The sequence below is a fragment of the Mesoplodon bidens genome (genome assembly GCF_964165515.1).
Source record: "Mesoplodon bidens genome assembly, chromosome: 17".
Classification (NCBI taxonomy): domain Eukaryota; kingdom Metazoa; phylum Chordata; class Mammalia; order Artiodactyla; family Ziphiidae; genus Mesoplodon; species Mesoplodon bidens.
Window position 1 is genome coordinate 68497719 of NC_138174.1, and position 21907 is coordinate 68519625.

The 21907-nt window shown below is 36.8% G+C and overlaps 1 protein-coding gene across 3 annotated transcripts in view; it reads right to left on the reverse strand.

Moving 5' to 3' along the window:
• Positions 1-515: 515 nt before the first annotated feature.
• Positions 516-21907, reverse strand: part of FGF14 (fibroblast growth factor 14) — a gene marked incomplete at its 5' end in the record, with an annotated part of 580960 nt that continues 559568 nt past the window's right edge. For all 3 annotated transcript variants that reach the window (XM_081215044.1, XM_081215042.1, XM_081215043.1), the window contains 2 exons: positions 516-672; positions 3654-3852. In XM_081215044.1, coding sequence (XP_081071170.1) covers positions 536-672; positions 3654-3852 — 336 coding nt within the window. In that variant the 3' untranslated portion in view covers positions 516-535. The remainder of the gene's footprint in view (positions 673-3653; positions 3853-21907) is intronic.

The window sequence follows — 21907 nt, forward strand, 5'->3', positions numbered from 1 at the left end:
GCTAGTTAAGATTGAGAGGAACACAATCCCTGCAAAAGGTCACAGACAGTGGAGCCAGCAGCCCTGTAAAAACGGGAAGAAGAGAACTCCATAATAGCACAGGTTTACAGCATCTAACTAGAAATTACTCAAGAGTATCTGTGTGCTACAAAATCGAACTTAAACACATGGAATTCGCCGAAACGGGACTCAAAAAGGAATATGGGTAGCTGTCAGCAGGCAAGGTATCGAGTGGACTTGTGAAGTAGGTCATTCACGTGAAGTGTCACAGTCACAGAAAAGATATTAAAAAGGCATTCCATATCTGGTAGGGCATTCCATGGTCTGAGTTGAGCTGGTTATCCAGGTGTCTTCTTGTTGTGAGGGCACAACACGTTGAGATTTATCCACTTGCAACCAAGAAGTTCGAGCCAGCGGGGAGCAAGCGTCTGCTTACTGCCAGCTGCTCCTGGGCCCCGGAACAGGAGGGTGTGGCCAGGATAAATCACTCAACGGTGCTCAGGGCGAGTCAGTCACAACACCTGTGAGGATCTGGCTATGTCGTCTTACTTTTGTTGACTGGTTTGCCTCCATTCATGATTGCAGATGCGCTTGTGCTTTTACTCGGCGTCACCCCAGCTTTTGGGACCGTTTCTCCGACGTCATGCAAAGATGGTTCTCGATACATGGCAACTAGTGACGGGGAGGGCAGGAGGAAAAGGAGACGTTACCTGGTTAGCTTCACGCACAGACCTCAGCCGTTGGCCCAGTCCTGTTTCCCCTGAAGTCAAGTAACCCCATCAAGAGGGAATTCCTGTTTTAAAGCAGTAAAATCCAGCCCCCAAACAGAAAATATTACTTCCTTTGCATTTTCTGGTTTGTGTATCCAAAATACGCACCTGGGGGCACCTGCATTTTTGTCTAGGAGAGAAGGTTTAAATAGGGGATGTGGCTACACACACACACACCCCACAGGAACTATGTGAGAATGGCAAGCATTTAACCTAATTCTCTTTGTTCAGCACTTTCCTTCCACTGCACGCTGTCAACACGTGGAACTCATTCTCACTCATCTTTTCCATTCTATGTATTTACACCCCTAGGTCATTAAATAATTTTTCTCTCAAGTGCTTCAAAGGCAATATAATCACACTACTGTCAGCTTCAAAGCCATAAGAACAATACAAACAACTCACTTTCCTTAAGCCAGGGTCTTCTGGAGATCATTGTTTAGATCTCCTCTCCCGAAATCATGCAAAGAGACCCTTAAATAATTGAAGGCAAGTGTGGGGTGTTTTATATTTTTTATGCCTCATTTTCAGGTATAATCATGAAAATCTGTAATTGATGTCATATAAGGCAGAAGTACAGAATGGCAAGAGGGCAAGTGGGAATGACGTCTGAGGAAGCTCTGGGGAATTGATCTGGTGACATCATTAATCACAATAGTTCATGTGGCTTTTTTGAAAATGATTCCAGGGAATCCTGGGAAAGGAGATTTCAGGGTGACTGATGCTTGGGGAAAACTGAGTTAAAATCATCTGCCATCAGAAAGACAAGCGAATTAGAGCTGCCCAACCTGCTTTTTAGGGTTTTGAAAGCCTACATTTTATGAAGAGAACTTAAGCTTTGTTAGGATGAACCACTAGATGCATTCTCCATGTTCAAGGTGGTAGGATTTCACCTTTTGCAAATGCATCGTGAGATCTTTCAGCAGCACACAGACTTGAAAGCACATGTGTATCAGACCTATAATAAAGGACTTAGCACGTGAAAAGGATTAAGAGATTAATCCATATCCTTGACACATTTTCCAGTCCCTCACTCCCACTAGTCATTTAGTTAGGCGACTACAGCATCAGAGTGCTAATCTTGATCGTCTACACAGTGAAGTTGTGTAAGAAATATGAATACCCCAGAGCACCAAAAATTCATCAAGAATCTAATTTGCCCTAACAATTTCAATGATATAATTTACATCCTGTATGGGTTTTGAAAGTTTGAAATTAATTTTCCTTATCAATTACACTATGTGATAACCTGTCTTTATAATACCCCCTTAATTGTCTTTAGAGTACTTCTGTCTGCTAGTTTTTTGAAAATTCTATTTCTCTCTTCTTCATGTATACATAAACACACAACAAACACATATACACACAACAGTTCAGTGTATTAATAAAATGCAGAGTGATATTACTACCCCATATCTTTAGGGTCTCAGATATTTCCTGCTGGATATACTAAATAGCTGGTTTCCAGATTTTGCCTGATTTTTGTAGAGTTGCTATGGCTTAGTTTTTAAATTTTTTTCACTCGCATTTGAATATCTGACGGTCTCAAAGTTCACTTGAAGTGGTAAAGCCAAATCGTGGATACGTTATTTTGGACGAACAGAGAAACCCTCTAATTTCTTATTTTTATTCTCATTTTCCTTATGATCTAGCATAGAAAGAGAATAATTCACTCATATTTCAGACTGGAATAATTTTTCCTTTCCTAGATAGGCCCTGGTGGCTACTTGTTTGCGTTTCAATGACTCGTTGTAGAGGCAAATTTAGTTAAGAGTGATAGTCAATATCACTGAAATTATAAAGATGGTATTAACCAACAAGACTGGTTTTCCAAACTTAGGCAAACTGAAAGCTGAATTATATACCCACAGATAATTAATAATTAACTTCCAATATTTCAAATTATCTTATTCCTATAAAGACAATATGGATTATAAAACTAATATGCGTTTCTCTTGATGGCTAATGCTTTCCTGTAGGAATAAGAAACAAAAAGAAAAATCGAACCATGTAGGCTGACTTCAAATGTTTACTTAGTTATTGCAGGTCTGATTTTCTGCAAAAGGTAAACAAAAGCATTTGAATAGAAAACACTTTTGAAAAGCCTCAATATCAATTTCTTTTGGTAGTTCCCAAACAAATGTTACATAGATAAAATGACGCTTCCGGTAGAATCCTTAATGAGAAATGTGCAGATGTTTCTGATTAATTAAAATTTTGTAGCCTCCTCTCCAGAAATCCAATCAAAGTAAATCTGAAGGCTTCATTGTTTACAGCTGAGTGTCAAAGAAGGTCAAGCCACATTTGAATTTACTAAACAGTTAGCAGTTTGGAAGGGAGATATCTAATATCAACAAGTTCTTTAAAGGCCAACTTATTAACTCTTTATATTTCCTGTAATTATACTAATTCACAGATATGTGGTTAGTTTCAGCTAGATAATAGCAAAATGGGCAAATACTCAAACATTCCATAATACTCAAAACTTAGTTTTTCTAGTATACCTATTGTCATAGTCACAGCTTTATAATGTCATTGCAGATTTTAAATTTCTTAAATTAATTAATTAATTAAAATTATTTAGAGAGGTTGGGGTAGTGAGGATCTGAGACATGAGAAATGAGTACGGGCATATTTAAATTAATGGAATATATGTGTATGTATATATATATATACATAATATACACACATATACATATATACAGTAAAGTGTACAAATCTTAGATGCACAGCTTATTCAGACACCCGTGAATCACCACTGAGATCAAGATAAAGAACATTTCCAGCATTCCATGAGGGCTCCTTGTGGCCATGGTAGAGTCATCAGTGTGAAAGATAAATGTGTGATAAACCTGATAAGGATAAAACACCCATAACACTCACCTTCCAATGGCTTGGGTAGAAAATGAGCTGCTGCCTTGGTTTTCTTTACTCTGTTTCCTTTCATAACTTGCCCTTCCTTGTTCAATCCCAAAAACCAGGCTCTACCAGATTCCTGTTGTCTGTACAGCATCGATGAGTAGATTACATAATAGTTTTCAAAAACAGATTCTTTAAACTTGCATTCAGGGGTAAAAAGTTCCTGTTGAGAGAAAAGGAAGAAATGAAAGTTAGAGGAAGGAATGGGAGCTTCCTCATGCTTCCTCTTCCTTCTTCCATAAACTTGCCCACGATGGCCAACGAGCCAGCCCTTGGGCAGGGATGGTCAAATGTACCTCCTCCTGCAGGTATTAATTGTCCATATACATTTATCAACATACAATGAATAGAGAAGAAGTTGCTACATGGGGAATACACACACACACACACACACACATATACATATGTGTGTGTGTGTGTGTGTGTGTATAGGCAAAAGTATGGATGTCCTTTAATTAGAAATTAGAATACAGGAGCAAACTCAAAATAATTTCAGTTGAACAGAATACAATTCAACCAGAGTATAAACAGAAACAACAGGATAAAGGAGCATCCTGTATTCACAACAAACTAAACAAAATAAAATACATGTGTAAGGTATAGCCTATTTTCAATATTTCCATAGGAATAATTACATGATACCCTGTTGCCAGTTGTTCACTAGGTCACTGATATTACAGGGTGATACATTTTACCTACAAAGAGACAAGCTGACACCTCAAACTAAGCCCCTGACAATCAGCTGGCATACAAACTAGCCCCTGGAGCAGAGGCCAGATGCCATGTTAGCTGATCATAGTGACAGGAGCTGAAAATCACGACCTAATCCACGGTTCAGAGTCCCCCTGGAACTCTTGAAGTGAATCATCAACAGCTGCCCTGAATAAAATTTTTGGAGGGCTTCCCTGGTGGCACAGTGGTTAAGAATCTGCCTGCCAATGCAGGGGACGTGGGTTTGATCCCTGGTCCGGGAAGATCCCACATGCTGCGGAGCAACAAAGCCCGTGCACTACAACTACCAAGTCTGCACTCTAGAGTCTGTGAGCCACAACTACTGAGCCCACGTGCCACAACTACTGAAGCCCGCACGCCTAGAGCCCGTGCTCCACAACAAGAGAAGCCACCGCAATGAGAAGCCCGAACAGCACAACAAAGAGAAGACCCCACTCGCTGCAACTAGAGAAAGCCCAAGCACAGCAACGAAGACCCAACACAGCCAAAAAAAAAAAAAAAAATTTTTGGAAAGAGTACAATGAGTTAACATGACTCTCAAAGCCATTATCTACACTGATTGATGAATAACACAAAGCTTGCTACCTTATGATTATTAATAACACAAATATTCATAGATGAGTTTTACATACTTCTAAAATTTAACCTACAAAGGCATTTCAGATAGACCTCTGTGAAAAATAATTTTAAAATTCAGCCTTCCTAGTTACAGACCATGGAAGTCACTTAACTAGTTTTTGTGGCTATTTTAAATAGGCTCAACACTGTGCTCTTCCATATTTATGAAATAGAGATGCAAAACAGAGCTTTATTGTCATTATCTTTTAAAAAATATCAGGTAGTTAAATTTTTTTTCACCTTAATAGATTTTTATGACTACAGAAAATAGTAACTTTTGTTTTTCTTTTAAAAAAGTTATTTTCTATACACATTCTGAAAAACATATCCTTTAGGGTCTAAAAATATAAAACCTTTAAGAGTTAAAGTTATGCTAGCCATAATAAGGAATGTGACATTATTGTCTGTAGAAATGTTCTTTCAGTATTTCCCAGGAGAGTGTTAATTATCAAGTGGTGTCTCTTGCAGGATACAATTTATTCAGAGTGCCCCATAACTTTAATTCACTGAAAGTTAAATCGTTTTCCAAGGGGAACAGGTTTTGTTAATGGCAGGTGCTTTTTATGACAAAGATGATAGTTCCAGTTATTAATTTGATGAGATTAAAACAGCCAGAAGACAGGTTTAGCCGCCCCCCAAAGGAATTTATGTAGACCTTCATTTCTTCGAGATGACGCTACCTCAGGTTTGAATTAGATACCATCCAAATAAATATTCCGGTCTTCCGCAAAGTTTTATTTCTCCAAATATCCTCCTATTAGTTCTCTGACTAACAAATAATAGTCTCGGTGAGTCAGTCTCCAGGCCCTACTTCAGAGGAAAGACTGATAAAAGGGTGGGTATTCATACATTTGTGGTGAGGAAAATAAAATGGAATGCTCTAAGACTAATAAATATAAGATATTGGTTGAACGTGTACCTTCTAGGACAAACAGATTAGACTTTGGCACGTCCTTTGTCTTTTTATTGAGACAGGCCAAGGCAGCTAAGAATACTATTTATTAGTACTAGTTAAAACCGGTTGTAGAACCAACCGGGAGTGGGTATGGTAAAGGCTGACCCAGTAAGTCACTCAGTGGGGAGAGAAGCTGGCACCTGCTGACTAAGATATCAGGTCTCTGCCCGGAGCTTTACCTTATTAAGAGGACCATTGAAGACTGACCTTAATCTCGAGACAGGAAGGTCTCCAGCTTTGGAAATGCAGGTCCATAGGGTGATCAACCCTTCCTTATATTCAATTGATCCCCACTGCCATAATGTACGAAACATGGAGGACACTGCTTGCCTTACCATCAGCAATTAGAAGTGTATTGTCTCTACTCTAAATTGACTAAGTTGAATATGAATGAGAATGAAGACCCTTGATGTGGAAGAAGTCGTTAGGTATGTCTCTGTCACTAAGTCTTTTTAAATCAAATGTTTGCATCTTAAGACTCCAAGGAAGTCAATAACACATCCCCTTTCTACAAGCTGTGCCAGTAACTTCAGAAGGAGGTGATTCTGTCTTCCACAGTGAGAGCCACTGCCTTCAGGTGATTGTGATGGTGGCGACTGGCTGGTACTTTTTCACCCTTCTTTATTCTTGGTTAAATAATTAATGTGCATACACATACTTACATGCATACACACTACATTCAAAGTTACTATTGTCTAATGCTTTTTGCTAGACTCCTCTAGACGTTTCAAGAATACAATCTGCTCATGAAATATTGGAGTTCAAAATAATCCCATCATTCTCATGAGAACTGGTAGGACTAATGAAGTTGAGATTGGTTACTACTTATTTGCTGTCATAAGGGACAAATGTACTTTCAATCTGAAAACGGGAGACAGGGTGACTATGAATGTCATCTGTGGAAACAGACCTCCTGGGGTCAACCCTGACCCCACTCCTTCCTGGCGGTGAGTCCTTGGGAAAATTACTTAATCCCTGGGCTTCAGTTTCCTCATCTCTAAAATGGGTACAAAAATCATAGGATAATACGGTGGTTGGGAGAATTGAGTGAATCAATACGCATTACATATTTAGAAGAGGACCTGGCATATAGTAAGTACTCAATATTTATTCTAAAAAGGTTTCCCATTATGTATAGTCAAAAATAACCCTGTATCAGTTATTTCAATTCTATCAACAATTCTGCAAACCAAAATTTATTTAAATGATTAGTCAGTGAGAACAATTTTGTATGAACTGTTGGGCTCAGCCTCAGATGTACCAAAATGAACATATACAAAATGAACAGGATTCTTCCTGGAAGAATTTTATTAAAATTTTTGTGCTTAAAAATGCTAGTACCATGCAATATTTGCTGCGGTAAACTTACCTTCCTAGAGGGACTATAGGTGGGGTAAATGGTACTGTGAAAAACAAGATGTGGGCAATGCCATGGTATATTTGGAAAACTATCATTAGTCCATTACTGGGACTCTGTGAGGGCCAAAGTGCAGAATGATGTGCTAAGTTAGAGAAATGTAAGAAAGGGTCTTGGGCACTCTGATAAACAGGTTAGGCTCCTTATTATAAGCAAGAGGTAGATATGCAGAGTTCTTGAATAAGCAAGGGAATGATGATATAGTCTGATTAGTGTTTTATATTCTGTTGTCTTTGTGGAGGATGGTTTGAGAAGTTAGTAACCCTTATTATATACTGATGTGTTGAAGCCCAATTTCCTGTGAAATGGACTTGAAAACTGTTTGTAGGACATGTGTAGTTGTGTATTCATGTTAGTAATTAGTATTAATTTAATAATCAAGGGCGCATAAAGTAAGGAGAGAAATACCACCAGAGTTATGACACATTATTAAATTGAGTTCTGAACTTCCTGGTAGCTGAGACAAAAAGAGAAAGGCTTTATGTAATACAAATTATTAAAGAGAGAAAATCTTTTCTTTTTCTTGGCACTAACTTCTACAAGGTATTTCCTTGCAAGGAAAAAGTGACTTTGACCAAATAAAGAAAACATAACACACATAACCCAAGCAAATATGCTCTTGATAGTAACTGTACAATGAATAGAGTCATAGTTTTGTGTTTGAATCCTACAATATGCTTTAGAGGGACAGATGGAGTGAATAGTCCCATAGGTAGGATTGGGGAAAATTGTAATTGATGAGATCCCCAGAGATCAGCTTTGTGGCTGGAGCCACAAACTCAAATGCCTATACTGACCAGGCAGATACGAGTGTGAAGCAGGCTGGCGTCATCAGAGCACCTAGCCTCTATCACCAGGACCCCCAAGATGGCTGCTTTGCTGCTCTCAGGACATTCCCTGCTGGACCAGGGCCTGCTTCACCTACACCCTACTCACCTGATTGACCTTCCTACATACTTGCCCCTGTCCCAGCTAGTGACTGTTCCAATCTTTAGATCAGAACATCTCCGCCCTGATAGCTTAACAAAGGGGCGGGGAGGGGCATGCCCCTCTGCTAGTTTCCCTGGTAACAGATGAGCCAAGCGAATGTCAATTCCCCCTATAACTGGTAACCTCCCCCTTCCCCCTGGGGGGGCAAAGACTGCGGCCCTTCCTGACTGCCATCCGCCAAACACCGTGGGGTGTCGCTCCAGGATCTTGCTTCACAGGTGTAAGATTCCCCCTGTCCATTAAACCACTGATTTCTCTATCACTGACTCCGGGCTCTTTCCTAGGTCTAGAAGCTGAGCAAGTACAGGGCTTGCAGGCCTGCAGGCTGCAGCCCAACATAGCATCATGTGAGGATAAATGCCCCCTACTCATGCTCAGAGCTGGACAGAAGAGATGGACAGAATGGCAGAAAGCATGACGGTTCTCACGGGAAAATAAAAACCTTAGATCTGCAGACGTTCTTCCTGGTTTTTCAAAGGAAGTGAAACATCCAGATTTCTGGATAAAAATCTCCTTTGTATGGTGGCAGCTACTTCTTTGTTCTTGTTTTTGTTTTTCAATGTAGCACGGACCAATGGTCTGAGGTGGACCCCTGAGCACCCAGTTTGAGACCTCCAATGTAGAGTGGCAAGAAAACTACTAAAGAAAGAAGGAAGCCCAGGTGGCTTATCAACGCAGCCCTAACCTAACTGATGGTATTTATCTATTTGAGTCATACCACGACTGTGCCAGTGAAACATTCTAAAACTGGCAGTGATAATATGAGAAGACTTATTTAAATTTAAGCTCAAATATAAACTCTTTGAAACTGCCAAAATGAAATAGATAAGGAGTTTGATGTGTCTTTTTCTCTTCTTGCCCAGCCTATATTTAGAGCCACCAACACCATCACAACAGAAATCAACAGCAGTTGAGTTCCAGCAGAAGCTTAAATATTAGTTTGTAACTTTGCCAAACGAAATCATCAAATAACAGAATAGAAAAACACAACAATTAAACAAAAATTTCATATCTCCTTTTATGTTGTGGTTGTTTTGAAATGAAAGGACCATCTGTGGTGTACTTATTATCTTAACAGTAGCAGCAGAATTCCTCTTCTGAGGGAAATGTCTTTGTTTAAGAAAATACTGTGATGGGCCATTTGCATGCACCATCTCAGTTCAGGATGAGAGGAGGGGGTGGAGGGAATAGAGGACCCATGTTCCATAATTTGTAACCAATAAATAAGCCATAAACCCAGATAATTCAGCATAATCATAACCTAATAGCTATCAGTCACCTTGAGAATCTAACCCAGTGGTCGGCAAACTACAATCCATGGCCAAATTCATGCTACAAAGTGCAGTGGAGGGTTGTTGAGATTGTATGACCTGCAAAAACTGTGGTATTTACTGTATGGTCCTTTGCTAAAAAATTTTGCCAATTCTGACCTAAGGTTGGTAATCTAGTTTCAAATCTTCCCAAATTAAGCTTGGATTGCACTTATGTTCATGTATACAAATGCATACAATTTGAATCAGCATTTTCATCAGAGTTTCATCCCCGGAAAAGCCTTTACGGTGTGTTATGAGCCTGGGCTTCTTGTAAAAGTAGTTAGTTATGTAGTAGTCCACAAATTCCATTTAGTTACTACATCTGTTTTGTTTTTATTTACAACTACATGAAAATTATGTTTGGTTAATATTTACAGGTTTGCCTAGTACCAGCACCACCACTGTTTCGAAAGGAAAACATAAAAAGAAACATTCCAGACAAATTTTTAGCAGTTATTAGAATACAAGGCAATTCCAAAATAGATTAAAAAGAGAGAATAGAGAAATGATATTAGACATATTGTGGGAAATAGCACATAATAAATGCACAGTAAATAATAGCTATTAATTATATTCTAGAGTCATCAAAACCTCAGTCCCCTCCCATCAACAGCCTAATAATGGCCCTGACCCTGGACTTCTTATGAATATTTCTCCCCAGGCTTAAGTTGAGAGGAGGAGGGAGCCTCAGACTTCAAGTTCTCACTTGAAGAATAACAACAAATTACAAAGGTTTCTTGCAAATATCAAATAAGATAATAGGGGTGGTTCAAATCATTACAAAAATAATTTGTAAATTATAAATTGAATTATAAACTATAGCTATATTATAATCTATAAATGGAATCCAAAAGTACAGCTCAAATATTAATTGTTATCATGAACAGGGTAGTAGTTATTTACCCTTAACAGGTTTCAACTTAATTAGACACACCTTTAGGTAGAAATCTCAATGATCCATTTACCATGTCTGTATCTCAGTTAGCTTTTTCTTCCCTTTCTACCTTTGGGACATGTAGTCTACCAAGGTTTATCTTGAGGTCAGTAGAAATTCATACTAATCGCCTTCATCTTCTACAATTTTAAAATTAATTATATCCTGGGACTTCCCTGGTGGTCCAGTGGCTAAGACTCCATGCTCCCAATGCAGGGGGCCCAGGTTCGATCCCTGGTCGGGGAACTGGATCCCACATGCATGCTGCAACTAAGAGTTTCCATGCTACAACTATGAGTCTGCATGCCACAACTAAGATCCTGCATGCCACAACAGGGACCCAGTGCAGCCAAAGCAAAGAAACAGACAAATAAACAAACAAGTAAATAAATATTTAAAAAAATAAATAAATTAAATTAAATTAATTATATCCTTTAATGATACTGTTCTGACACTACCCAGTTTTTTAAAAAAGAAATACAGAACACTCTTAAGGTTACATATAAAGGGGAGAATATTCTGACCTTTTGGAAGATTTTATAGTCATGAATTTTGAAACAAAAAATAATTTGTAGTTAACGCTCAGAAGTAGAAAATTTAGTTGACTAATGCATTTTATTTATCTGAAATTCTACATAATCAATATGTACAATATCAGGCTGTGACTAATGCCCACGGGGAGAAAAAAAGTATAATTTTTTACATGTTTAAGGGGCAGCTTTTATTTGATTATAGGACCCAGTGATTTTGAGTATATTCCCACCAACAAAACAATCTCCACAAGTCCTTATATTTAGAGAACCAGAAGCTGTTACTTAGTTTCTGGGGAAACAAAATTGTAAATGAAGGCTTTGTTTTTCCAGTAAAGACCTCATTTGACATTTAGAGATGTTTGATATATATATCTTTAGATATATTATTTCATTTACTAAATATATTTTAATTTATTATGTTATATTTAATATGTATTTTCTTTTTATGACATCATGCTTTTAAACAATTGTGGCAGGAACAACTTTTATTTGTTATAATGATTCATATTAAGTAATTTAATTATCTTATTTATTTAATGTAAATATATATTTTTTATATGTATTATAATACATATATATAAGCTTAAATATATCATTGCTACTTAAAACATGGTATTCAGGGATCAATAGCAACTTCCTCACTTGGGAAGTTGTTAGAGATGCAGATTTCCAGTCCCCACGGCGGCTGACCTATAGAATCAAAATTTGCATTTTAACAAGACACCAGGTGATTCGTATGCATATGAGAGCTTGGGAAGCATTGGTATATGTTCCTGTTACCATACAGAACAAATTAATATCAATACATGATCACAAAATTTTAGTAAATATCAAATAAATTGGCTTTATTCATAAGCTTTCTACCAGCTTAAGACTAGTATAAAATTTATTAAAGCAAGGAAATGGAAGCAAAAATATAAAGTACTTGCAGTATATCTTTAAATAAGAAGCTCTAAGATTATAATTAAAACATGTGCCAACTAGTTCTATAATGTTAAATCTGTTTTCTCTAGAATATAGACATGTATAATTCCTAAAATAATAATGCTTGTCACATGAACAGATGGTATCAGTGCTATAAATATTAGCAAAAAAATCACAAAATAAATACGCTTAAGAAAGTATTAATACAACCACATACCATTCTTAGAATTTGTCAGTGCTGAACAGTGATGCCTCAAAATAATAATGATGAAGATGATGGTAATAATAATAATGTCAATAACTACAGCTAACAAACTGTGCACACGTCTATACCAAGCACTGTTCTACACATTTACCTAATCAACTAATTATTCCACACTATAATCCTGTGAGATTGGTACTATTATTATCCCCATTTTAGAAATGAAGAAATTGAGCCCAGAGGGTTTAACTAACTTGCCCAAGTACACTTCTTTTCATCAAGATGAATAATTTAACTATTCTTACTCACTTATCATTCAATTGAAGAGATGCACTTTTCTAGATATGTGATCAATTGCAAAAATGGCCTGAATTCTTCACCCTCCCTGGATCAAAGCTCTCATAGCTTGTAATGTGACTTGTCTTCCCACTGTGAGCTAAGGTGAAGAAGGCAGAGGCTTGACAAGCACTTGTACAAGTGGGTTTGCCTTCTCAGCCTCATCCACTGCCCTGAGAGCACCCCTGGGCTAGCCTGCTGGAGAAGAGACACACGTGGAACACAGCCAAGTTGCCCAACCTAAACTAGTCTATTTCCAGACAGGTGATCAAGTCCTACCAAGATGTGCAGAGCCACCTAGCCGATCTCCATATGACTCCAGATGCACAAGCATTAATACACTTAACTGTTATAGGCCGCTTCAGCACTCATTGTTTGCTACATGGTGTCATTAAGGAATTGATAACCGATACAGATAATTAATTCAACTGAATTATTATTCAGTTAAAACTCAGAAAATATGTACCTTATACAGCTGCTCTCTATCTACATCTAACTACATATGAAAACAAACACAGATGGAAAACAGTAATGAATGACATATGCTGTCATCTTGGCAAAAATGTCACATGTCTTAGGATATCATTGTTAAGGGGGAAAAAGTATATTATTAAAAGAGTTTAAAAAAAAACAAGAAACAAGAATACATAGGAGTACTCAAAATGAATCTCTTCTCCCCTTTACCCAAGCTGTACGTTCCTTTCGCCCCCCATTGATCAGTTAAAGAAACGCTGAACAAAGCAGAAACTGAGTTGGTTACCCTCTGTTGCCAACCATCCCTCTAACTCACTGCAGTCTTACATTCCCCAGGGAAAGGTTGGAATGGGATGAGGATGTCATGGTGGGTCATCTCGTGATTAAAAACTGAGCTCTTAGATCAAATGTGTTCTGGTGTTTTGTCATACATCCGCTCCTCAACAGAAGACTTCTCCAACATGTGTAGGGTCAATTGTATATAACTTTGCCTAAAAGAGAAACATAAAACTGAGAGTGCTTTATGTGAAAGGAATCAGACTGGATGTATGTGATGAAACCCAGGAGAAGTGCTGCCATGACTTTTTAATAAGTTTCTGAACAATCAGAGTGAATAATGTCATGATAATAGCAGATGCATACTGTAATATGCAAAGAGTTTCTTGGTCTGAGAAATACTCAGAGGCTTCATCAGAGATTAGTAATGTCTCGAAGTCAGAGTGTTGGCATTACTTCATCCTTCATTTTAAGGATTTTTCAGATTACAGCACACATATTACATAAAGCCAAATATATATATATATATATATACATATATATATATATATATACACTAACCATGATAATATCAGTAAGCATTTGAACATCTTAGAAATGAGGTTGCCTCATTCAAAAGGTAAATAATAAAATCTATTGCACAGTCCACATCATAGTAATACCTAAAGCATGATCCATGAACTGGTACCTATCTACAAATTATTTATTTCTGGTCTGCAATGAAACAAGTACAAAACTGAGCAAAAACACTTATAAACTTCTATAGCAATTTAACAAAATATTTTTACTAACTGTTGAATATAAAAATAAAAACTCTGGACTTTTATTCTGTACTTAAAGTATTTTCTAGTAACTTAATTTGATTATATTTTCTGAAAGTATATCTCTGCAAAAGATTGGAAAAATTTAAAAAATACTATCCTTCACCACAAATAGTCTAGGGAACATCGCTCTATTATATATAGGGTTGGATGTGACTATAAATCTAATTAAAGGAGAACTAAAGTGAGAATTAGTAGCAATTATTATTTTTTATTAATGTAAGCCAGTCACAATGCTAAATGCTTTACGCAAATTACCTCATTTTATTCCTTTTAACAAAGTATGATGCTAAAGTTAAGTATCTTGGTGAGAATTTATATAGCTAGTAAGTGGTAGAGCAGGAATGGATCCTAGGCTGTCTGAGTTTTTGACCTCGGCTCAACCTCACTAGTTATACCTGGTCAACCTAGTATACATAATTCTAAAAGGGAATCAAAGACAGGAAATGTGGCTTGACAACAGGCAGGGCAACCACAAGGGAAGTAAAATAGTTCCAGAACAAAATTTCTCCAATGAATGACCCTCAAGGAAGGAGTAGAAAAGATTATTAAATCCACTGGATAAATTACTTAAAATTATCAGCCATATTAGTGTTTATTTTATTTTCTATTTCATTCCATTTCCCTAATGTCTCTTGAGTGTTGAGTTTGAATTAGGACTCGATCTGGTGTGACCTTCTACCTGGTCTAGGTCCCTCAGACATTTCAAATACCAGAAATAGAAGGAAGAAATCAAGGGAGATGGCATTTAAGAAATGAGTGCATAATTAAGGGATTCTAAAGTTTTGGGGGAAAAAAACCAAAAAAACCTGTGTTCTTAGCATCAGGGTACTAATGGTGGTGGTGATGGTGGGAGTGAGGAATGGTGATGCAACAAAGATTTCCTGAGTGGAACAAATGCTGCAGAAAATATTCTTTTATATTTAACCAGACCAAGATATTATCACATACAGTAGCAAACATTTTCAATTCATATTGCACTAGAATTTTTTGTTAGCCAAAACAAGAGCAGAATTTGCTGTGCAAAAAAATTAAGTTTGTTAGTTTTTGTACTTAGATCCATTCAGTATTTTACCGTGTCCTACCCAAACTGAGTCTGGTTGCTTTATCTTACTTTATCAACGTTTTCTTTCATCTCCTTGTAAGTTTTGGCCCGTGTTATCTTGAGAAACTGAATATAAAAATGCCAAATATTTAACTGTGACTTTCACTTTGCCAAATTCTATGAGTGAACATGGGCTTGTTTTCATCAGGTTTTTTCTTCCGCCTAACTCTTTGAACTATGTTTTAAAACTATTTTTTACAGCTCTGCATGCTTCTCTCCTTAGGCCTATTTCTACATGCATCTACAAGCTTTTTCTACTTTCTTTTCTTTAAGCTCCACTTTAAGTTAGAACTTTCCATAAAAGTTTTTTTATGTGTGTTTGCATTGTGGATTTTTCCTAATAAAATCGTACCCAGTCAAAACCACTTATCTGTATAAACAAAACCCAAACCAAACAGATAATCAAAACTATCCATTTATCCAACCTATAAGATGCAAGCTTCCATAGAAAAATGAAGGAAGTACAAGCAGGTTCTACAATATTCCTAAAATGCCATATTCATTGAATAATATTAATTTGTATTGAGCTTTATGATTTTCAAAGGCCATTCACATATATTTTGTTTGATTTAATAATGCTGTTAAAAATGCTTCAAGAAGAAGAATAGCATTATTCCATGTCATAGATGATGATTTTACATCTCTGAGAGTATAGGTCCTCATAAGGAATGGATTAAGATGTTTTTATTTCTATCCATGTGATATTTTATGTACATATTGCTGCTACTGAGCAAATAATTATTAATAATAACAATGTTGAAAATATGAACCAAATGTAAGAGGTTTAATTTTTCCCCCCAGAATATCAAATAAATCATGTTACTGGAATAAAAGAGGTCAGTATCTGATAAAGAATCACTAACACTAACAAAAAGAAGAAAAAGAATCATCATCAACACTGAACGTGTGGAAAATAGAGGAAGCCCATGTGGTGCTGAAATGATAACCTGAGGATTGCTTTCCTTTGATTTTTGCTTTATTAGCTAGAAACACATTGGCCATGACTTCCCAGATTCTGGTTGCAAGTTGTTCGATAATTCCAAAGGTTAACACAAAAGGACAAACATGGAACACTGAAGAGAAAGGTCAGGAAAGTAAGAAAAGGGGCAACAGCAACACTTCCTGGGAAGAAGAGTGACTGGGGAGAGGAAAACGTCGACCTGTTGGCTAAATGACTCTACCCAGGTGAAGCTGTCACCATGAAGCTCAATTCTGCCATGGATTTAATTGTCTAATTACCACTGAATTATTTTCATGTTATATTATGAAATTTTACAGGCATTAATGAATTAAATGGTTTTACTTTCAGGTTGTTGGTTGAGAATGTGACACTATTAAATGGAAAGAATTATATTAATTATAAATAATACTAATACTAAACAAATACTAAACATTCTGTCCCAGATATTACATAATAAATTTGAATACTGTGAACACATGGTAACATGTTTCCATTATTCTATACTTAATAATATCTAAAATTCATGCATTTATTTTTCCATTGTTTATTGGTTAAATAAATGCATGAATTTTAGACATTATATACTTGTCAGTGACTGTCCTTGATCTGGAGATATAAACAATGAGCAAAAATGATATAGCTGGTACTCTTGGGGCATAAAGTCTAGGGGAGGAGACAATTATTTACACTACTGATCATATCACTACAAAATAAGACAAGTTCCTACAAGAAAAGGAATGATTTCCATGAGAACACGTAACAAACATGCCTGACCTAGCCTGAGTTGGTACGGAAAAACATTCAAATCGGAGCTGAGATCTAAAACATCAGCATGAGTTCACTAGGCTTAGAGCGGGGTGAAGAATATTCCTGGAGAGGGCAACATCATGTGCAAAGGCCCTGGGGCAGAAGCAGAGACAGACCATTTGATGGACAAAAAGAAAACCAAAATTGGAATGCAGAGCGTGAAGAAGACAGCAGTAGGAGTTGAGATCTGTGTGCTAACCACGTGCCAAACTAGACAGTCATGTTAAGAGTTTAGGTCTTTCCATAGAAACACTGGGAGAGCATTAAAAGTTTTTATGCAGAGCATGTCACAATCAGGTAGGCATTTGGAAAGGCCACTCTGGCTAAAGTGTGAAGAATAGAAAAGAGAGCCAGTTTGGATGCAAGAATGCTGGTCTGTCTACTGCAATACCAGGCAAGACTTTGGCAGTGGAGTGGAGTGGAGAGAAAAGCACAGACTGACGAAATATGTAGGAGGTCAAATAGTCAGTACCCTGTGATTGTACCTGGCAGCTAAGGGAGAAGGAGTGTCAAGCAAAGTGTGTAGGTTTTTTGCTTGTGGAACTGGATGACATTTGGTGTGTGTTTATTGCTATTTTTGAAAGGTCATATACTGCAGTTCTGTATTCTTGGGCAAAATAAAGCTTACGTGTATAACATAAGTGTACATAGTGCTTTCTGTCCTTTTATAGAACATTATTTCAAATATTTAGAGGGTAATTTTCCACAACGTTTTATTTAAATTGTTTCCCTTAAGTAGCTTGTGTGTGTGTGTGTGTTTTCAAGAGTTTCAATTACCTTTTAGTAGAGGGGATCAATATTATGTCAGCAATCACAATACAGAGCTTCCCATGCTATGCTGAAGACATAAGAGGCAGAGTCTAGAAGAGGGAATAGCTATTCCTGCCTTGGAGAAGGGGACAAGCTTTTGAAACATGATGTTATTTAGCTATAGGTTTTGGTTTTTTAAAAAACATCTTTATTGGAGTATAACTGCTTTTGAAAGGTGAATCAGAGTTTGTGAAGGTGAAGAAGAAAGAGAAAAAACATCCCACTTGGAAGGAAAAGAACTGCCTTCTAGAAATTACGAGAAGCCCCTTGAGGTAGGAGTCTTGGACCAGCACGGCTGGAAGCTAAGGTCCGTGTGGTGATGTGAAACTGGGATACAGCAAGCCACGCTGGCCATGCCGTGGGGTTGTGACTTTCTGATCAACGAAGATAAGCCCCAGAGATTTTCAAGAAAATGGATGAGATTGTGTTTTAAAAGATAACCGGGGACTTCCCTGGCCGTCACTGGTTAAGACTTCACCTTCCAAGGCAGGGGGTGCGGGTTGGATCCCTGGTCGGAGAGCTAAGATCCCACATGCCTCATGGCCAAAAAAACCAAAACGTGAAAGAGAAGCAATATTGTAACGAATTCCAGAAAGACATTCACAATGGTCCGCATCAAAAAAATAAAAATAAATAAAATAAATAAAAAGAGAACCTATCACATGATCTAGCAATCACGTTCCTTGCTATCTACCCAAATGAGGTAAAATTTGCATCCTCAGAGAGACCTGCATAGACTTTATTTGTAATTTCCAACTATTCAGAGCAACCAAGGTGGCTTTCAATAGATGAATGTATAAACAAACTGTAGTAAACCCAAACAGTGGAACATTATTCAGTGATAAAAAGAAATTATCAAGCCATGGGTTATCTTAAATGTATATTACTAAGTAAAAGAAGCCAATCTGAAAAGGCTATATAGTGTATGATTCTAACTCTGTGACATTCCTGAAAAGGCAGAATTATGGAGTCAGTAAAAAGATCAGTGGCTTGCCGGGGCTGGAGGGGGAGGAATGAATAGGTGCAGCACAGAGGACTTTGAAGGCAGTGAAATTATCTGAATGATTCTGTAGTGGTACATGTCGTTGTATATGTCCTACATTTGTCAATATCCATAGGATGCACAGCACAAAAAGTAAATACTAATGTAAACTATGGACTTTGGTTAGTAACTGTATACCAATACCAGTTCATCAATTGTAATATTTGTACCACACTAATGCTAGATGTTAATAAAAAGGGAAACTTTTGCGGGGGGGAAGGGGTTTATGGGAACTCTCTTTACTTTCTGCTCAAGTTTTTATAAACCTAAAATTGCTAAAAAAGAATAAAGTCTATTCATTTACAAAATTAAAAAGAAAGATAACTAACTCAGAGTAGAGGAGGATTTTAGTCCAGGGGCAGAGATTTGCAGCATCTGCATAGGTTCTCCCATTAATGTCTTAATAAATTCCATGGTACGAATAATTTGCAGTTACGCATTAAAGAAGATATATGTATTAACAATGCTCAAGAACAATATTTGAATGCCCGGGATGGGGAAGCAAAAGTGGAATCTCTAGATCAGTGATGAGCCAACTACAGTCCCCAGGCCAAAGCAGGCCTGCCAAATAAAGTTTTATTGTCACACAACCAAGCTCATTAATTTACATATTGCCTATGGCTACTTTTGAGTTACAACAGCAGTTGATTGTATAGCAATTGAGACCCTGTGACCTACAAGCCTAAAACATTCATCTGGCCCTTTACAGACTTAAGTTTGCCAGCCCTTGCAATAGACTCTCACTGGGACTGGCTGAATATGTATAGCTTTCATAGGATTCCCTCATTTCAGAAGAAGTCATATTGAGATACAAAAACCTTCTCAGAAAAAGAAAAAAGAAAGAAAGAAAAGAAACAATTCCATCTATGGACAGATCCCTCTGAGAATATCTGAGATTTGGAGATATGATTCTGGAGAAGGTTTTCCAATTTGATCTATATAGATAATGTAGTATTCATTTCGATCCACTGAACAGCCCAATTATGAAAGAGATTGAGCGGCATTCTATGCTATATATTTTATTACTATTTTATTTATCACACCAATATATTTTAAATTCTATCAGCAAAGTTACAGAGGCACATTTCTAATGAAATCTGTGATTAAAGTATCAACAATTAAAGAGAAAAGTAGAAATCTGAAGCGTTTGCTTCTGTGTAACCACAAACAACATTTGAAAAATAGATTTATAGCATGTTTATCTTCACAATGTTCTCATGCACTGTTAATCAGAGAAGTAAACATAAGATAGTCAGAATCTGATGTAAATAAATTTAAGAAATATTTAATATAAACTTTAATCAGTTATATAAGGTACAGAAGGAGAGCAGTAAAAAAGCCAAACAAGCCTTATTATAATGAGTGATGATAAAATCAGCGCTTATAAGAATAACTAAAAATACTTGGGAGAGTCAGTCTCTGTATCATTTCAGAATGTGTGCAACTACAAGGAGCAAAGAACAACAGACTATCTAAATTGCAGCGGCTTAAATATTAGAATTTGAACTTCTCTCTCATGTGAAAAGTCTGTAAGGGTTTGTGCTTCCAGCTTTGGATCAGTGCCTCTGATTTCACCAAGAAAATATACATATATATATATATTTTTTTTTCTCTCTCTCTCTCCTTTCTGCCATGTTGAACGTATGTGTTGGCGATTTTCTCTCACAAAATATTGTTATAGATCCAACCATCACATTTTCATAGAAGAGAATCCCAATTAACATGGAAGAGGTTTGGGGGATAAAAGGGCTGTCTCTATTTTTTGAGGAAGGAAATATTTTCTCAGAAGCTCCTTAACAGAGCTTATTATTTATTTCATTGGTCAGAATAAGGGCATATACCCACACCTAGAATAATTGCTGGTTAAGTAAAATGGGGCTGCTATATGGGTCTAAAATTTAAGCCTTAAATCAAGCATTATTAATTTCCTGGATTAGAGCATATGGCCCACTCAAATAAAAGGGGGATTTTGTTAGCAAGGAAGAAGAAATTACTTTGGAACTGACTAACATTAAACTAAACTTTTTCTTTCTCTTGCAATATTTTAAATATATGAAGAATACATATTTAATGGCATGATTTCACTATGTCTAACCCAATTTTAAACATGATGTGCAAATGCAACTCAGTAATACCTTATATTGTGTATGTGCAAATACACACACACACCATATATTACATATTTGCACATATATAATATATGGTATTATACATATGTCTATAATTTAACCTGTGATAAAAGGGGACCTTAATTCCATTTTATTTCTCCCTTCTCAGCTAAAAATATTAAAGAATTTTATTTCTAAATATTGCTTTTGTTCCCTTCAATTTTGTGGTTTGCAAATTTTTATTATTGTTGAAAAGTTAATTTAAAAAATTCTTACTAGTGGTTTTAAGGATGCTAATTCCTAAGCTATTCGGTGCAATTTGACAATATGAATCACTCTTTCTGGATACTATACTTAGTTCTACTCACATAAAAGATACAAACAGGAAGAATTCTATTATAAAGTTAAAAATCAGAACAACTCATACACTGCCACAAAACTTTTAACAAGTGTCGTTCACTGAAAGAAATGAAACATATTTTCATGGTTGAAAGTTATGGCCATGAACTTACTATTTGCTACCGATTGAATATTTTGCTCCCCCTGCCCCAAATCCTATGTTGAAATCTGATCCCCAATGTGACCATATTTGGAGGTGGGGCCTTTAGGAAGTAATTAAATCATGAGGGTGGAGCCTTCATGAATGGGATTAATGCCCTTACAGGGAGAGGACAGAGACCTAGCTCACTCTCCTTCTGCCAATTGAGGAGAAGGCAACAGTCTGCAACCCAGAGTAGGGCTTTCACCAGAACTCTATCCTGCTGGCACCCTGACCTTGGACTTCCAGCTTCCAGAACTCTGAGAAATAAATTTCTGTTGTTTATAAGCCACCCAGTCTATGGTACTTTGTTATAGTAGCC